The 15,230-nt window shown below is 35.8% G+C and overlaps 3 protein-coding genes across 3 annotated transcripts in view; all 3 read right to left on the minus strand.

Moving 5' to 3' along the window:
* LOC118802071 (golgin subfamily A member 6-like protein 22) overlaps positions 1–15,230 on the minus strand; it is a 44,612-nt gene that overhangs the window by 12,521 nt on the left and 16,861 nt on the right. The gene's annotated exons all lie outside the window — the stretch shown is intronic.
* Positions 1,148–8,660, minus strand: LOC118802068 (trichohyalin-like). The gene is made up of 4 exons (XM_036562528.1): positions 8,320–8,660; positions 8,178–8,246; positions 5,379–6,044; positions 1,148–3,161 (listed from the first exon to the last, which is right to left on the minus strand). Exons 1-4 carry the CDS (start codon positions 8,405–8,407, stop codon positions 1,801–1,803), a joined length of 2,184 nt encoding a protein of 727 aa, XP_036418421.1. The 5' UTR covers positions 8,408–8,660; the 3' UTR covers positions 1,148–1,800.
* LOC118802069 (microtubule-associated protein 1A-like) lies at positions 8,644–10,475 on the minus strand. Its single transcript, XM_036562529.1, has 2 exons — positions 10,347–10,475; positions 8,644–8,965 (listed from the first exon to the last, which is right to left on the minus strand). The coding sequence occupies exons 1-2, from the start codon at positions 10,438–10,440 to the stop codon at positions 8,658–8,660; spliced, it is 402 nt and encodes a 133-aa protein (XP_036418422.1). The 5' UTR covers positions 10,441–10,475; the 3' UTR covers positions 8,644–8,657.

Consider the following 15,230-nt stretch of genomic DNA (forward strand, 5'->3'; position numbering starts at 1 on the left):
AAGGAAAAACAAGAAATATAAAAATAAACATTTAGATTTACTACAAAGTCCCGATTTGCACTCCAATACAAAGGAAAAATCTTTGTACACATAACTTAGCCAAGACACAAGGACCAATGAAGGCCTAAGCCCACCTAGACAACCCTTAGAGCTGCGCTGGTAAGATAACAATATTGTATAAATGAAGAATTTTGAATTTAGAAGTCATTTATTTTTATTGGTGGAATCATTTCTAAGGAAGAACTAACATGGCACACAGTGCTTATAGTTTATATACAATGACAGACCTGATTAACGTGCTCTGAACAAACACTGTTCAAGGTACAGAACAACATTGCAAGTCAGATCTTATAAAATCCACAGTGTATACAAACATCACATTATAAAAATATGTTGGATGTACATTTGATGCAGGATAGAAATAATTTAAAATCACACCACAATTCAATGTAGCAACATCTGACTCTTCATTGTTACCGTACATTAATATAAATGTAACAGAATTATGTCCATTTACTGTAGTGTCCTGAAGCTTTAGGGGGTCCTTTTCCAGCAGCTGATGAATCACTACTGCAATTCAGAATATGAATATGAAGACCTGAGATGATAACGCTGGTTGAGAATTACAGTTTAGGCCAGAGAGATATTCATATCCAGACTTATATATGAATCTGTTGTCATTTTGTAATTACTGGTAGTTATTTGCACAGTTGTATTGAACGCTGGGTAAATGGGGGGATGACCTGTTATATCTGTAGGCTTGTTGAAATGATGGTCTTGTCTTCTAGTGGCCTCCATAAACACCTAGACATAGACTGAAGGAGTTAAAAGTGGGATTAAAAGTAAAAACTAAAAGTTTTAACAGATAAATTTAACAGTCACTCACATTTTAACATTAAATTAACATTAATGTAGTGCTCAGATTCTGTACAACCTAGACTAAAATGTTTTTGTCATGAGCCTTTACAACAAAATGGGTAGTTCAGCAACTAATAGGGGGTTCTGGTCCTTGCACAATTATGAATTAATATAATTATGGGCAAAATCCATTTTTCAGTGATATAAATTTGAGAAAAGTAAGATCAAAAAATGAGAAAAATCTCATGGAATGTGATATTTGTTATAAGTACTTTAAAGGTCTAAGTGAAAATGCAAGTAATTTTTAAATTATTAAAATAAAAATATGTCTCTTCTGGAAATGTAAGTGAAAAAGAGTAACTCATTCTTTCAAAATAACACTGAAATACAGTAAAGAACTACAATTATATTTCCAGCCCTGCTAATCAACTAATTAACACACCCTTAATGAGTTGAAGTGGTCATGAAAGAGAAGGGGAAACCCACAACTTGTGGAAAACAGGGGTACCCAGTGACCAGAGTGGGGAACCACTGTCTTACATTGAGACAGAACGCCATGACTGCTTGACTTTAGTCTTTTAGTACACAGGTTGTGGACACTACCTGGTCTCCTGAGCGGAAAGTGTGACAGAAATAGCAGCAGTAACTGAGGGAGGTGGTGCTTGTCAGAATTTTACAAACAGTCAGTGGGAGAGCGACAGGCATTGGCATGTATGTATCAGAAGTCTTCGGCCTAAAATTCTATGGTAATGTTCTTGTCCACATAACAGAATTACAGTATTAATGTCAGCTTAGAATGTAAATAAATAAGAGTCATTCTCTTACATAATGATATCATTTCTGATTCAGTGCTTCAGGACTGATTCATTCTGGGTAATATCACATCTATCAGTGGTACGTTTTCATTTCTGCATTAAGAATCAAAGTTAATACTGACAGAAATCAAACATCCATCACTCCTCCACCTGATTTCTCACTCTGGTCCTTTTTTCGGAAGAGCCACTTCAGCACTCCTCCAGACTCTTCTTCTTCTTGAGGTTCTCTTCCTGATGTTGTTCCTCTTTTCTCAGTTTCTGCAATTCTCATCACAGCCGTCTCATAAACCTCCTTTCTGAGCGAATGAGTTTCACTGAGTTCTAAAAGTCTCTGTTTCAGTGTCTCCAGCTCTCTGTCCTTCTCCTCCATCTGTCTGCTGAACTCGTCCTGCATCTTTGACTTGGAGACCAAAATGTTCCTCTGGAGTTCAGGCAGGATGATCTTCATGAGGTTCCTCTCTGCCTCCATTCTGGCTTCTCCTCCATACGTCTCCCTGATCTCCTCCATCTCCTGTCTGTGTCTCTCCTCCATCTCTCTCCTCTCTTCTTTTAGTCTCTTCACCTTCTCCTCCACTTCTGTTCTTTGCTTTAACTCTTTTTCCAGTTCTCGTTCCAGTTCTCTCTTTTTCTCTTCATCCCTCTCTTCTTTCATCCTTCTCTCTAGCTCAGTTGTTCGGTCATTCAGTTGTTTTATCTCTCCTTCGTGTTCTTGTACTGCTCCCTCTATCTTTCTCAGAGATTTCTGCACCTCCTCTTCTAGTTTTACCTTAATTTCTCTCTCTTCCATCACCCTCCTTTCTTCTTTTTCTTTCATGATCTTTGTCTCCATAGCTCTGATCTGAGATTGTGTCTCCAGGTAGATCTCACTGCTGTAGAATTTCTCTCTGTTTCCTTCCACCATCTTCTCTATCTTCTCCAGCAGCTCTGAGGTTTGAGAACCATCTCCACTCTCCTTAATGCTGAGACAGTGAAACCTGTTCCCACATTTCTCTACAAGTCTCTGGACCTCCTGGTTTCCTAACTGGATAAACTCTTCAATGTTCTTCTCTTGGACTTCATCAGTAACAGTGAAAAGGATCATGGTGTTCCTCCAACATCTCTCTCCAAAGATCTCCTCCATTTTCTCCAGCATGCCTCTCTCCTCTCCTGTAGACTGCTTCACTGGTATGACTAGGAGGAAGGCGTGGGGTCCTGGGGAAGACAGACGGACACAGAGTCCCACGTCCTGTCTCAGCTCCTCCAGAGAGAGTCCAGGACAGAACCAGTCAGGAGTGTCCACCACAGTCACCTGCCTCCCAGCCACCTCCCCCTGTCTGCTCTCACTCTGCTGCCTCACTGTAGACGCTCCAGCCTGGCTCCTCTCCTCTCTGCCCAGGATGGTGTTTCCTGCTGCTCTCTTCCCACATCCAGTCCTCCCCAGCAGCACCAGCCTGAGCTCTGCTACAGGAACTGACTCTGGAGAGGCTGAACTAGAGGATTCTCCACTCACTGTAAATAAACAACAATGAGGCACTTAATCTCTTACTGTGTGATGGTGATTCTTTTGATAAAAAAATTTAAGATACTGTATGAAACTGGAATTTTAAATATCTTCAAATTTAGAAAAACTGAAAGAATTAAATAGCTATGTTTGTTCTTTGGAAGGATTAAATAGCGATTTGGAGGGGACACATTAGCTTGTTTCTAGCATAGGAAAGGGAACCACAGTAAGTCACAGCTGAATATAAGTGTTATTATAGTGAGTAGCCTCTCTTGCTCCTCAGCCTGGATCTCCTCTGGATCAGCACAGCAGCTCAGCTGCTCCTCCTTTAGGTCAAAAGTTCCGGCAGCAACATTTGTAGCAGCATCCGCTCCATTTCTCCTACTTTTACTCATTTTCTTTCATACCTTGCAGATCTATAAATTTACTCGAAACTTGATGTTTAGTCACAATATTTTTCTGCTGTTGGCTTTTGAACATTAAAATGAAAATGCTGCCACAGTCATGGCAGATAAAGAGGCTGTATCAGTGAAATAACCAGCTTTAGCTTAATTATAACAATGAACATCACCATTTTGTGTAAACAGGAACATCAGACTCGATTTATAATTTGCATTGTACAAAAGTGTTTTTTGATTTCATGTATGACATTCTGAGCTTGCAGACTTATTAATAGTAGTGCTAGTAAAAAGTAATGGACTTTGAGTGACACAATAGAAATAATGTGTACACAGCATATGCTATTTGGACAAAAGTATTTGGACACACCTCTTAATCACTGAATTAAGCTGTTTCTTTCAGTTTCTTTGCCCCAGGTATATAAAATCCAGCCATGCAGTCTGCCTTCACAAACATTTGTGAAAGAATGGGTCATTCTAAAGAGTTCACTGAATGCGAGTGTGGTGCTGTAATAGGAGGTCACCATTGCAACAAGTCAGTTTGTGAAATTTCTTCCCTCCTAGATATTCCATGATCAACTATGAGTGGTATTGTGGAAAAGTGGAAGCGTTTAGGAATTGCAGCAACTCAGCCACAAAGTGTCAGGCCGTGCAAAGTTACAGAGCAGGGTTGCCGAGTGCTGAGGAGCATAGTGCATAAAAGTCACCAGCGCTCTGCTGACTCAATAACTGCAGAGTTCCAAACTTCTCTGGCATCAACATCAGCACAAAAACTGTGCGCCAGGAGCTTCATGACATGAGTTTACATAGTCGAGTAGCTGCATGCAAGCCTTACATCACACAAGTACAATGCAAAGCATCAGATGGAGGGGTGTAAAACACACCGCCACTGGACTCTGGAGCAGTGAAAACATATTCTGTGGAGTGACTAATCACGCTTCTCTATCTGTGAATGCCAGGAGAACGTTAGCTGCCTGACTGCATTGTGCCAGCTGTAAAGTTTGGTGGAGGAGGGATGATGCTATGGGCTCGTTTTTCAGGGATTGGCCTAGAACCCCTTAGTTCCAGTGAAAGGACACTTTAATGCCTCAGCAGACCAAGACATTATGGACAATTGTATGCTTTTAACTTTGTGGGAACAGTTTGGGGAAGGCCCTTTTCTGTTCCAGCATGACTGAGCCCCAGTGCACAAAGCAAGGTCCATAAAGGTATGGGTGGGTGAGTTTGGTGGGTAAGAACTTGATTGGCCTGCACAGAACCCTGACCTCAACCCCATCAAACACCTTTGGGATGAACTAGAATGGAGATTGCGGGCAAGGCCCTCTCGTCCAACATCAGTGTCTGACCTCACAAATGAATGAATGGGAAACAATTCCCACAGACACTCTCCAAAATCGTGTAGAAAGCTTCCCAGAAGAGTGGAAGCTGTTAGCTGTGAAGAAAGTTGTTCCCAAAAATGCAAGTCCGTTCTTCTTGTTCTTGGTAGAGAAATGTCTACTATTTTCTAACAGCTGTTAGCCAAAATAGAAAGTTCAAACACAATTTTAGGAAGTTAAATGGAAATTGAAGCCATACTTTCTTTAAATGGGTGGGGCTGATTAAGTTTGTAGTAGACAATGTCATGAAATTTATAAATAAGTGTTTAATATTTTGCTTTACACCTGTATATTAGAGCATAATAAACAATTGTTCTATTTGTTTTAATTCATATCAAATCATATTTTGTCTTGAATATACACCTGTCTTCTAATTTGTTATAGATGGCAATGTACACAATTTAAACATTTGTATTTTGAAAATCTTCATGCAACCCTAGTTATTACTTACTGTTTGGAGGATCAATCTCTTTGCTGTTTCTCCTCCTGGCTGGAGCTGCTGAGTCTGGATCTGTTCTCTCCTGCAGCTGCTTGTTTCTCTCCTCTAGAAGTCTGTCTTTCTCCGCAACCTGCTTGTCTCTTTCCATTAGCTGTGTGTTTCTCTCACTTAGAAGTCTCTCCTTCTCTTCAAGCTGTTTCACTGTGATCTCCAGTAGAGTCTCTTTCTCTCTCAGCAGTTTGATCTGATTCTCCAGTTGTGAGTCTTTATCTTTAAGCTGTTTATTAACACTTTCTAATCTTTCGTTAGTTTCCTTTAATAATGAATCTCTCTTATCAACAGTCTCTAAATGTTCTTTAATAATCGTGTTTTTATCTTTCAGTTCTTGTTTTGTCTCTTTTAATTCTTCATCTTTCTCCACAAGTCTTTTCTCCATTTCTTCCATTTGTATTCTATGATTCTCTAATGTCTTTGTTGTTTGTCTCAGTTCATCTTGTGTCTCTGTGAGAAGTTTGTCTTTCTCTTCTAAAATCTTCTCCTTCATCTGAAGTGTTGTTGTATTTTCTGTCAGAAGTCTGTCTTTCTCCTCCACTTGTTTTTCTCTCTCCATTAGCTGTCTGTCTCTCTCAGATAGAATGTGTTTTGTTTCTTTGAGCTGTTTGGTCTTTTCAGTTAAATCTGTAAGAAAACATGAATTCAGTCTTTCTCAATTCACAATGTGCCGAGTTGACAGATACACAGTACTGAGATTTAACAGCAGTGAGTTTATTAGCTGGTAATAAATCATTAAAATGGAGTAGACTTCATCTTTCTCTTATAAAAGTCTGGAAAAAAATCAACTGGAATATAAAGAGTCAAATACATACATATATATATATATATATATATATATATATATATATATATATATATATATATATATATATTTGTAGAGAATAACAACAAATACACTACCAGTCAAACCTTTAGACACGGCTACTATTTTTCCTCATTTTTACTATTTTCTATATTATGGACTCAAAGTGAAGTAATATATAGAATCATGAAGAGACTGAAAATGTGTTAAACACACCAAAAATATCTATATTTATAAAATTATCTTACAGCCTGGAAATTATCAAGAGTTAAAATGAGGAAATTAATGGTAGAGACTAATTAAGGACAATTACACTGCCAGCCAAAATTTTGACAAACTTACTGAAAAAATGTTTTTCCTTTATTTATACTAATTTCCACATTTTACAATCATAATGAAATCATCAAAACTATAAAATAACATGTTTTAAATCATACAGCGACTAAAAAGTGTAAACAAATCAAAAATATTTTCTTAGTTTAGATTTTTTTTATTTCCCTACTTTGCCTTGTCGCTTTACACACTCTCGACATTCTCTCAATCAAGAGTCAGTTTAAACACCCTGCACAGTTTTTTAATATCTGTGAAAAATTAATATTTCCATAGACAATTTTATATGTTACAACATTAAAGGAGTGTTTTGTATTTTCTCTTTTCTCCGTCGCCTTTTACCATTCTGCCCTGTGGGCGTGGACCCAGCAGATTGACCGATATCCTCTGCATCAAATGTAATCAGAAACATAGTCAGTACGGCGCAGGCTGGAAATCAGATCATCAACATGGTCTTAACTGTATAAACATGAAGAGGGAGATTCTGAAGAGGAACCTGTTAATCACAGTCTTGTAGGAGCTCCTCAGTGGTACCGTTACAGACTGATTTTAGTTTGTTAGGCAGCTTATTGAAGATTTAGCATTTCAACTGTAGTGCTAACACAAAGCTGAGCTCAGATTCTTTTTTGCCAGCTTCTTGTTTGAATTCTCCCACATTGCACCATTTAAAGTGGAACAGGAAACTCTGAACAAGAAGCTGGTGAAAGGAGGTCAACTTCAGTCTCGTACTGTTAACTGTAAATGTGTAACTCCAACGTGTAGAGACTGACTGTTCTCCCTCCTGCATCCAAAACCTGACCATTTGTAAATGAGTGTCATCCCCAAGTAGATTTAATGTTACGTCAGGTAGAGAGATGTGGAGCGTGTGAAGTGTGGGAAGGTCAGTCGATTGCAGAGCTCATTAATATGCAATACAAGGTAGCTTATGATTCCCAATTGTCAATTAGTGTTGTCTGTGACATCTAAATCTAAAATAAAGTCTAATCCCAAAACAGTGATTAGGGGGCAGTATTCCAAAAAATAAACATTGGGAGGTCATTTTTATGCAGTCTGCAGTGCCATATAAATGTTGCACTGAACCAGAAGTATGAAGATAATCACATACTTCCTGCTAATATAACATTTTGAGTAAGGAGGTACTGTGATGGGCCTTTAAGATGTGCTGGGCCAAAAACATGACTGCGGAACACTAGAGGGCGCCAATGAGTAAGTCCTTAATAAACGTGAGGGAATGGAGCCAAATGGCTAAAAAATCAATAACAGCAGTGTTGAAGCTTTTCATCCTATTATACGTTTAGAAAACAAGAGCATTTATATGTAAAAAATATTAATTATTGTTTTTACCAATTATTGTTTTTACCATTTGTAAAAACTCCATAAAAAACCCATTCATTTTGGACTGGCTAAGGAGTGCAAGACAGACCCACAAGACACTGAGTGGCAGCTCTCCTCACTGCAGGTTCTCTGCTCCTGGATGATTTTCCAGCAGGACTGAAGACTCACACATAGGCCTACATGCTAAACGTCTCACTGGTAGTGTATGTTAATAATTATTCAGTTACAGTAATTTAATTAATTTACCTTAATAAAGACTAAGATTGATGAGGTTAAACCTGAAAACTCACCAGTCGTCTGTGATGAAATGAGAGTTGTCAGTGTTTCAGTTTCAGTCTGTAGGTCTGAATTCTGTTGGGCTGAAATGATAAAGACAGAATATTAATTTATCAGTCAGATATTTTACAATCAGTCTGTGTCTTAAATTCTTACCTGTGTGTTTAAGTTGTTGTTCTTTCTCTTCTAACTCTTTCTGCTGACGGGTGAGTTCAGTTTTCTGTTGTTCCAGTAGGATCATCATCTCCTGTAGTTTGCTGCTCTTGTCCTGCAGCTCCTTTCTCAGAGTCTCCAGCTGCTTTTTACTGCTTTCCTCCTCTTTCACTGTGATCTCCAGTAGAGTCTCTTTCTCTCTCAGCAGTTTGATCTGATTCTCCAGTTGTGAGTCTTTATCTTTAAGCTGTTTATTAACACTTTCTAATCTTTCATTAGTTTCCTGTAATAATGAATCTCTCTTATCAACAGTCTCTAAATGTTCTTTTATAATCGTGTTTTTATCTTTTCAGTTCTTGTTTTGTCTCTTTTAATTCTTCATCTTTCTCCACAAGTCTTTTCTCCATTTCTTCCATGTGTTTTCTGTGATTCTCCTCTAATTTCTTTGTTTGCTTCAGCTCATCTTTCACCTCACTGAGATGTCTGTCTTTCTCTTCCAGCATCTTGTCCTTCATCTGAAGTGTCTCTGTTGTTTTTGTCAGACGTTTTTCTTTCTCTTGGATTTGTTTGTCTTTTTCCATCAGTTCTGCATTTCTCTCCATTAAAAGACTCTCTTTGTCTTTAAGAAGTTTGGTCAGTCCTTGTAACTCTGTGAGAAACACATTAATTTAACATTTAGCATCCAGCTGATCATCACACTGATGATTAATTACAGTATTTACAGCTCTTAAATTCAGTTATTCAGTTTTTAAGCTCCTTTGCCTGTGAAACTTACCAAGTCAGAATTGGTCAGTGGTGGTTATGGGAACCAGACAACTCAAGAGTTTAATGCCTCTGAGTTAAAAATACACTGTCTGATTCCTGAAACATTGAGTTTTGAAATTACATTTTGGTCTAAATCCTTTATTCTAATTAATCCATGGTGGAGTGATAAACTCAGGGAGTTTTAATGACCCCATAGTAAACTAGATTTACCACTAGTATGTCATCATCAACATTACATAGAAAAACTCAGGAGACACGTGGAGGTTTACTGGAGGTTTTTTTTTTTTTTTGATTTTTACCGAGTTTTCTTTCCAATTTTGTCGTTTCCAGTTCCCCCCGCTAGTTAGGACCCCCCAGTCACACGATACTACCAACGCTAGGAGGGCGAAGGCTAACGCAGGCTTCCTCCGAGACCTGTGAAACCAGCCACCGCTTCTTTTCTACCTGCCGCTCACGCAACGTCGCTGGACAGCTGAACGCGCTCGGAGGAAAGCGCCAACCGCCAGATCTGTTACGTCAGCTAACATACGCCTGCGCTGACCAGCATCGCGCTGAGTGATGGGGGGAGATGGGGGGACAAAGGGGGGTAGGGGGCATCCCACCCACCCAGAGAGAGCGAGGCCAATTATGCTCTCTTGGACGCCCGTCTACGGATGGCTGTAGCATCACCAGCGATCTCCTGATGACAGAGCCAACGCTTAGACGGTTGAGCCACTCGGGAGCTACTGGAGGTTTTAAATAGTAAATTAAATCGCTCTGTTTGTGTTGCAGATATTACAGCCCCTGATTCTTTTCACCACCACTGTAAAGAAATCTGAGTCAATTTCAATACAATCAACTATTCCAAATCAGACCACTCTGAGTTACATCTCTGGGATTCGTCTTTAAACAGTTCAGATACTTTAAATAAGAATAAAGACATCAAGTGGTAAAAACTGATTGAAACTATATCAGCAAAGTGTTAAATCATCTCATCCTCTAAAACAGACCTTTAACAGAACAGAGTGATGATGTTAAACAGTTATCAGAGAAAGAATCTGTAAAACTGCAGCAGAGAGATCTGAATGATTTCTATCAAAACCAGTGAAACACAGAGTCTGTGATGTGATAGTTTAATAACACTGCATTATATAAATACTAAAAACTAATCTGTTTCATTATAATACAAATGAGAGAGCTTTGAGAAACCTGCTCACATTATAATATTAGAATATAACAGGTTTAACTGTCACTGATTTTAATGCTGTATCTCTTTTAAAACTCACCGGTCAGCAGAGCAGAATCCTTCATTTTCAGTCTCTCCTCTTCTGTCCATTTCTCTGTCACTCTGAATAAAACCAGTGTGAAGATTTCATACATGATGTCCAGGGTTGGGTCACTTACTTTAATAATGTATTCCGTTACAGATTCATGATTAGTTGTTTAAAACTAACTGTAACCTAATCAGACGGTTTACTATATTAAAGTGATGTAATCTGATTACTTTCTGCTACTTGTGGATTACTGGTCTTTTAATTAAGGACAAATAATTAAATAAAGAAAAGAGAAAAATATTTCAACAAGAACTGAACTGAACTCATGCCAAACACAAAAACTGCACTGTTTATGAAACAGAGTGATGGATTATAGGTGACTTAAATATCTAAATATCGTGCCTCACAGAAACTTCACTGATCTCACATTTAGTCAAACAGTCAAGTCTAAGAGGAGCCTTATATGAAAATATTTCAAATATAAAAATGACACATTTGTATGACAGTATAATTAGTTTGAGTTTAGACAGGTGTACTCAAAGCTTGAGGTTCAGAAATCAAGCTTCACTTCCCAGAAAAAAAAAAGATTTTAACAGGAAAATAAAATAAAAAAACCTCTCAGCTCTCAGCTGTTTCAGCAGATCATAGAAATCTATGTGCACTATGAGTTTAAAAAGGCATTAATCTGAAGAGGTGATCAGCTTAGTTACAAATAAGGATCATTTATACATATTAACACTTTACACCCATCATTCAAAAACCACTGAAGAAAGAAAATAAAACTAACTTTACTGCTCAGGAGACTTCGCTCTTCTCACATTTCAGACTGTTAGTTAAAACCTGTCAGGTTAAGGTTAGCAAAGGTTTCAAACTGTAGAATTTTACAGAGCAGCCAATGAGAAGAAAGAGTTTACTGGCTGTGTGGAGATCCAGAGCTAAAGGCCTGATTCAGATTTCTTCAGGAAAACACTGCAGATCTCAGTTCTGACAATCCAAATAAAGTGTTTACTAAATTTGCTTTAGATGGGCTGAATAAAAAACTGTGAACTGCTGCTGGGCAGGGACTTCAGAAATCTCTCCCAGCAGCAGGATCGCCTCCCCTTCCTCCAAATTACAGGCTCTTTAAATCTACACCACTCATGTCATATTTAACATTAAAACTTTTGGAAAAAGTCTTCATTTGAAAATAATCTAATTACTGTCTTTTATTTCTGTAACTGTAATTGATTACAGTTTTATATCCAGATTACATAATGCCAATATATGTATTACCTTATTACCCAACCTTGATGATGTCATACTGTATGTTATGTGATCAATAACTGTTTCTCTGTTTAAATCACTGCTGAGACTCTGGTGAGTTTAACTGATTTAAACTCATATTGTTTAAAAATCACAGCATCTTTTAAACTTGTGTTTAAACAACATAATATACATCAGTTTTTGCAGTTGTGTGACTTTACAGTCAGACTGTGCTGTGATCATGACAAATATTAATATTAATAACTATATAAGAACTATTTTTCATCTTTAAAAGTAGTTCAGCTCTGCAGCTTCTGAGGATCATGATCACTTACAGAACACTGATCAGCATCAACACTGTACTAACACTCAACTCAACACCATGAAAGAGAATCAACAGAAAAGAAGAAAATAAACTAATGTAGACTTTATCAACTATCAGCCCTGCACAGCTTTGACACACAACAATGTTTATATTCATAGATTTAAAAATCACATTAGGGTCTATTTAGTGGTCTGTTTAGAATAAATGTGCTCACCTGAGAAACGTAGACTGTCTGAACTGGAGGAGACTCTGATTAGAGACAAAATACAAACATTTAAAATAGTACATAATAAGACAAAACAGTATATCAGTATTTTCTGTACAGACATGAAGATGTGTAGACGTTCAAAGGGCCACATAACAGAAAACAGAATTTGTTTTTCAAATAAAAGTTTGATTTAGTATAAACAGTGATGAAGTTGTTCACTCTTCAGTCATACAGTCCATATATGGAAACTAAGCTGTAAATAGAGCCTGTTTTAAGTGTCAGGAAAACCAACACATTTGATAAATCCCTCCATTCAGCCAACAGCAGTTTAGCCCCGCCCATTCACACTGAAGTTATAAGGAGTGTTTCAGCCTGCACTGCTTTTATAATGAGATACAGGACAACCAATCAGAGCTCATTTACAGATTTTGTTTCACACAAATGTTATAAGTGGATCAAAAGAGAAAATAAAATTCTTGAAAATATACAGTATAGACTCTTTAAAGAACTCTAGCTGTTACTGTATTTACAGTTAGACCTTTAAACACTTTATAATAATAATCTGCTCCTCTTCCAGATCATTTCTATTGGTTAATATTCTAGAGTTTTAGAGGAAAAATGGATGAGCACTAAAACTGAAACTGCAAATTAAAGAGATCATTTTTTTTCAACGTTTGAGAGTTTGAAAGTGCTGATCTGTAGCTTCTCAGAAGTTAGTCTGGTTCTCTTCTGCAGCATCTCTGACTGTCTGTAACCTGCTTTTTTACTGTGCTGATCATTCTGGGTTCGTTTCCCAAAATCACTTCATTAACATGTTTTTAAGAAAGTTCGTTAAATAGCGAGTTTTTTCAGAAACTCTTCTTCACTAAAGAACCACAGAAATTCAACAGTAAAGGTGTTATTTTTAGATTATTTTTACATCAGTTTTGTCCTCATTAGTTAATCAGAACGTATTATTATTATTATTATTATTATTATTATTATTATGGATCATCATATGTGTATTATAAAATCTAATATTACAAGAAATATCTATAATATATTATACTACAATGTAATTTAATATAATATAATGTGAAAAATATGATTATTTTTAAATTTTAATATAATGTTCAATTATTTTTTTAATCTCATAATGAGTATTATGGGTATTAACAATATAATTCATTATGCTAATTTTGCAATAAGTTGTTCTTAACAACAACAATAACAACAAGAATAATACTGCCAATATTACTGTATTAATAATAATAATAATAATAATAATAATAATATGAATCATCACCATATGTCTATTATAAAATCTAATGTTACAAGAGAGATCGATAATATTGTACAATATAATATAATATAATATAATTTTAAAAATATTAATATATTTTTAGAATTTATGATAATATGAAATTTGAAATATTCTAAAGAGTATTATTGGTATTGACAATATAATTATGATAATTTTGTACTTAACAACACCAAAAATAATGATGATGATGATGATGATGATGATATAATAATAATAATAATAATAATAATAATAAAAAAAATAATAATAATGTAATTAAAACATTTTACAATTACTGGATTATTATTATTATTATTATTATTATTATTATTATTATTATTATTATAGACAACAAACAGATAGATGGGGATAGTAGGGAAAAGAATATCTAATATTGTAAAAATAATGATTTAAATAATAGTTTTATTAACAGTATAATTATATTTGATATTATATTAAGAACAACAACAAACAATAATAATAATAATAATAATAATAATAATAATAATAATAATAATAATAATAATAATTAATGTAATTAAAACATTTCATATGTATTATTATTATTATTGTTATTATTATTATTATTATTATTATTGACGACAAACATATAGATGGGAATAATAGGGAACAGTATATCTAATATTGTAATAATAATTATTTAAATATTTTAATAGTTTCTCTAATACAATTAACAACAACAACAAAACAACAACAACAACAACAATAATAATAATAATAATAATAATAATAATAAAAGTTATTGTTATTGTTATTATTAGTAGTAATAATATGTTATATTTATACTCTTGTAGGCTTTGTTTGTTTTTGTTTTCATTCAAAGTTGCTCTGTCTGTCTTTTTCAGAGCTGCAGGTAAAACTCTAATAAAGAAGCTCTGTGTGAGGAACTGATGGGTCTGTTAGTCGTTCATTTAGAGAGAGTTTATGTGGTTCATGTACTTTAAATGTACTTTATCTGATTTTAACTGCTGCAGGAATAAAATCAATCTCTTCTCATGTTTATTCATTAGTAATGAAGAATAACACATTATTCATTACTGATAATCCGCTTGTTAAATCTGACGCCACTCATGATGTAACAGACATTTTCAGGTCCAAAATCTTCTTCAGATCTAAAAAGTAAACAACAATAGTTTAACCTGTGAACCATTTTTAAATCCCTTCCTTCTTCAATGAGGCACCACTGAGGGTTTAAAGGTTCTAAATAGGTGTATATTAAAGCGTCGAGTCCAGACATCCATTTACGAAGTTGAGTAGAGTTAGAAGTCAGCAGTGAACTAGTTAACAAGTAAAGATGATACGCCATGATCTGACTGAGGTCTTTCTAAAAAAAACAAAAACATACAGGACAGCTGAAACTTTGGATGTAAACAACAATGAAAACTAAATATGTAGCAATGAGGATTTAGAGGGTTAGTGAAGTTGGGCTGGTGGCCACCCTCTGTCTAGTTAACCTACAGAAGTATCATTAGGCTGATATAAACACAGCACTGACAGTGTGTTTGAGAGCTGTTTGAGACAAAGAGGGTTAAATTGTTCTCAGTATAGGTACAGTTTGAGGGTCAGTCAGTGAGGTACAGCTCAGGTGCTCAATCTGCAGAGAGAACTGCCTTCATATGGCAGCCTTGTTGATTTAAAACCTGCAGTCAGGTTGATATTTTACAGTTTGAGAGGAAAAATGACTGAGCACTAAAATTGAAACTGCAAAGTAAAGAGATGTAAAAGCTGTTTCTACAGTCTGAGATCTGCTGATCTGTAACTTCTGAGAAGTTAGTCTGATTGTCTCCTCAATAAGTCTGATTCTCTGCTGCTTCTCTG

Source organism: Colossoma macropomum, unplaced genomic scaffold (genome assembly GCF_904425465.1).
Source record: "Colossoma macropomum unplaced genomic scaffold, Colossoma_macropomum, whole genome shotgun sequence".
NCBI classification, from domain to species: Eukaryota; Metazoa; Chordata; class Actinopteri; order Characiformes; family Serrasalmidae; genus Colossoma; species Colossoma macropomum.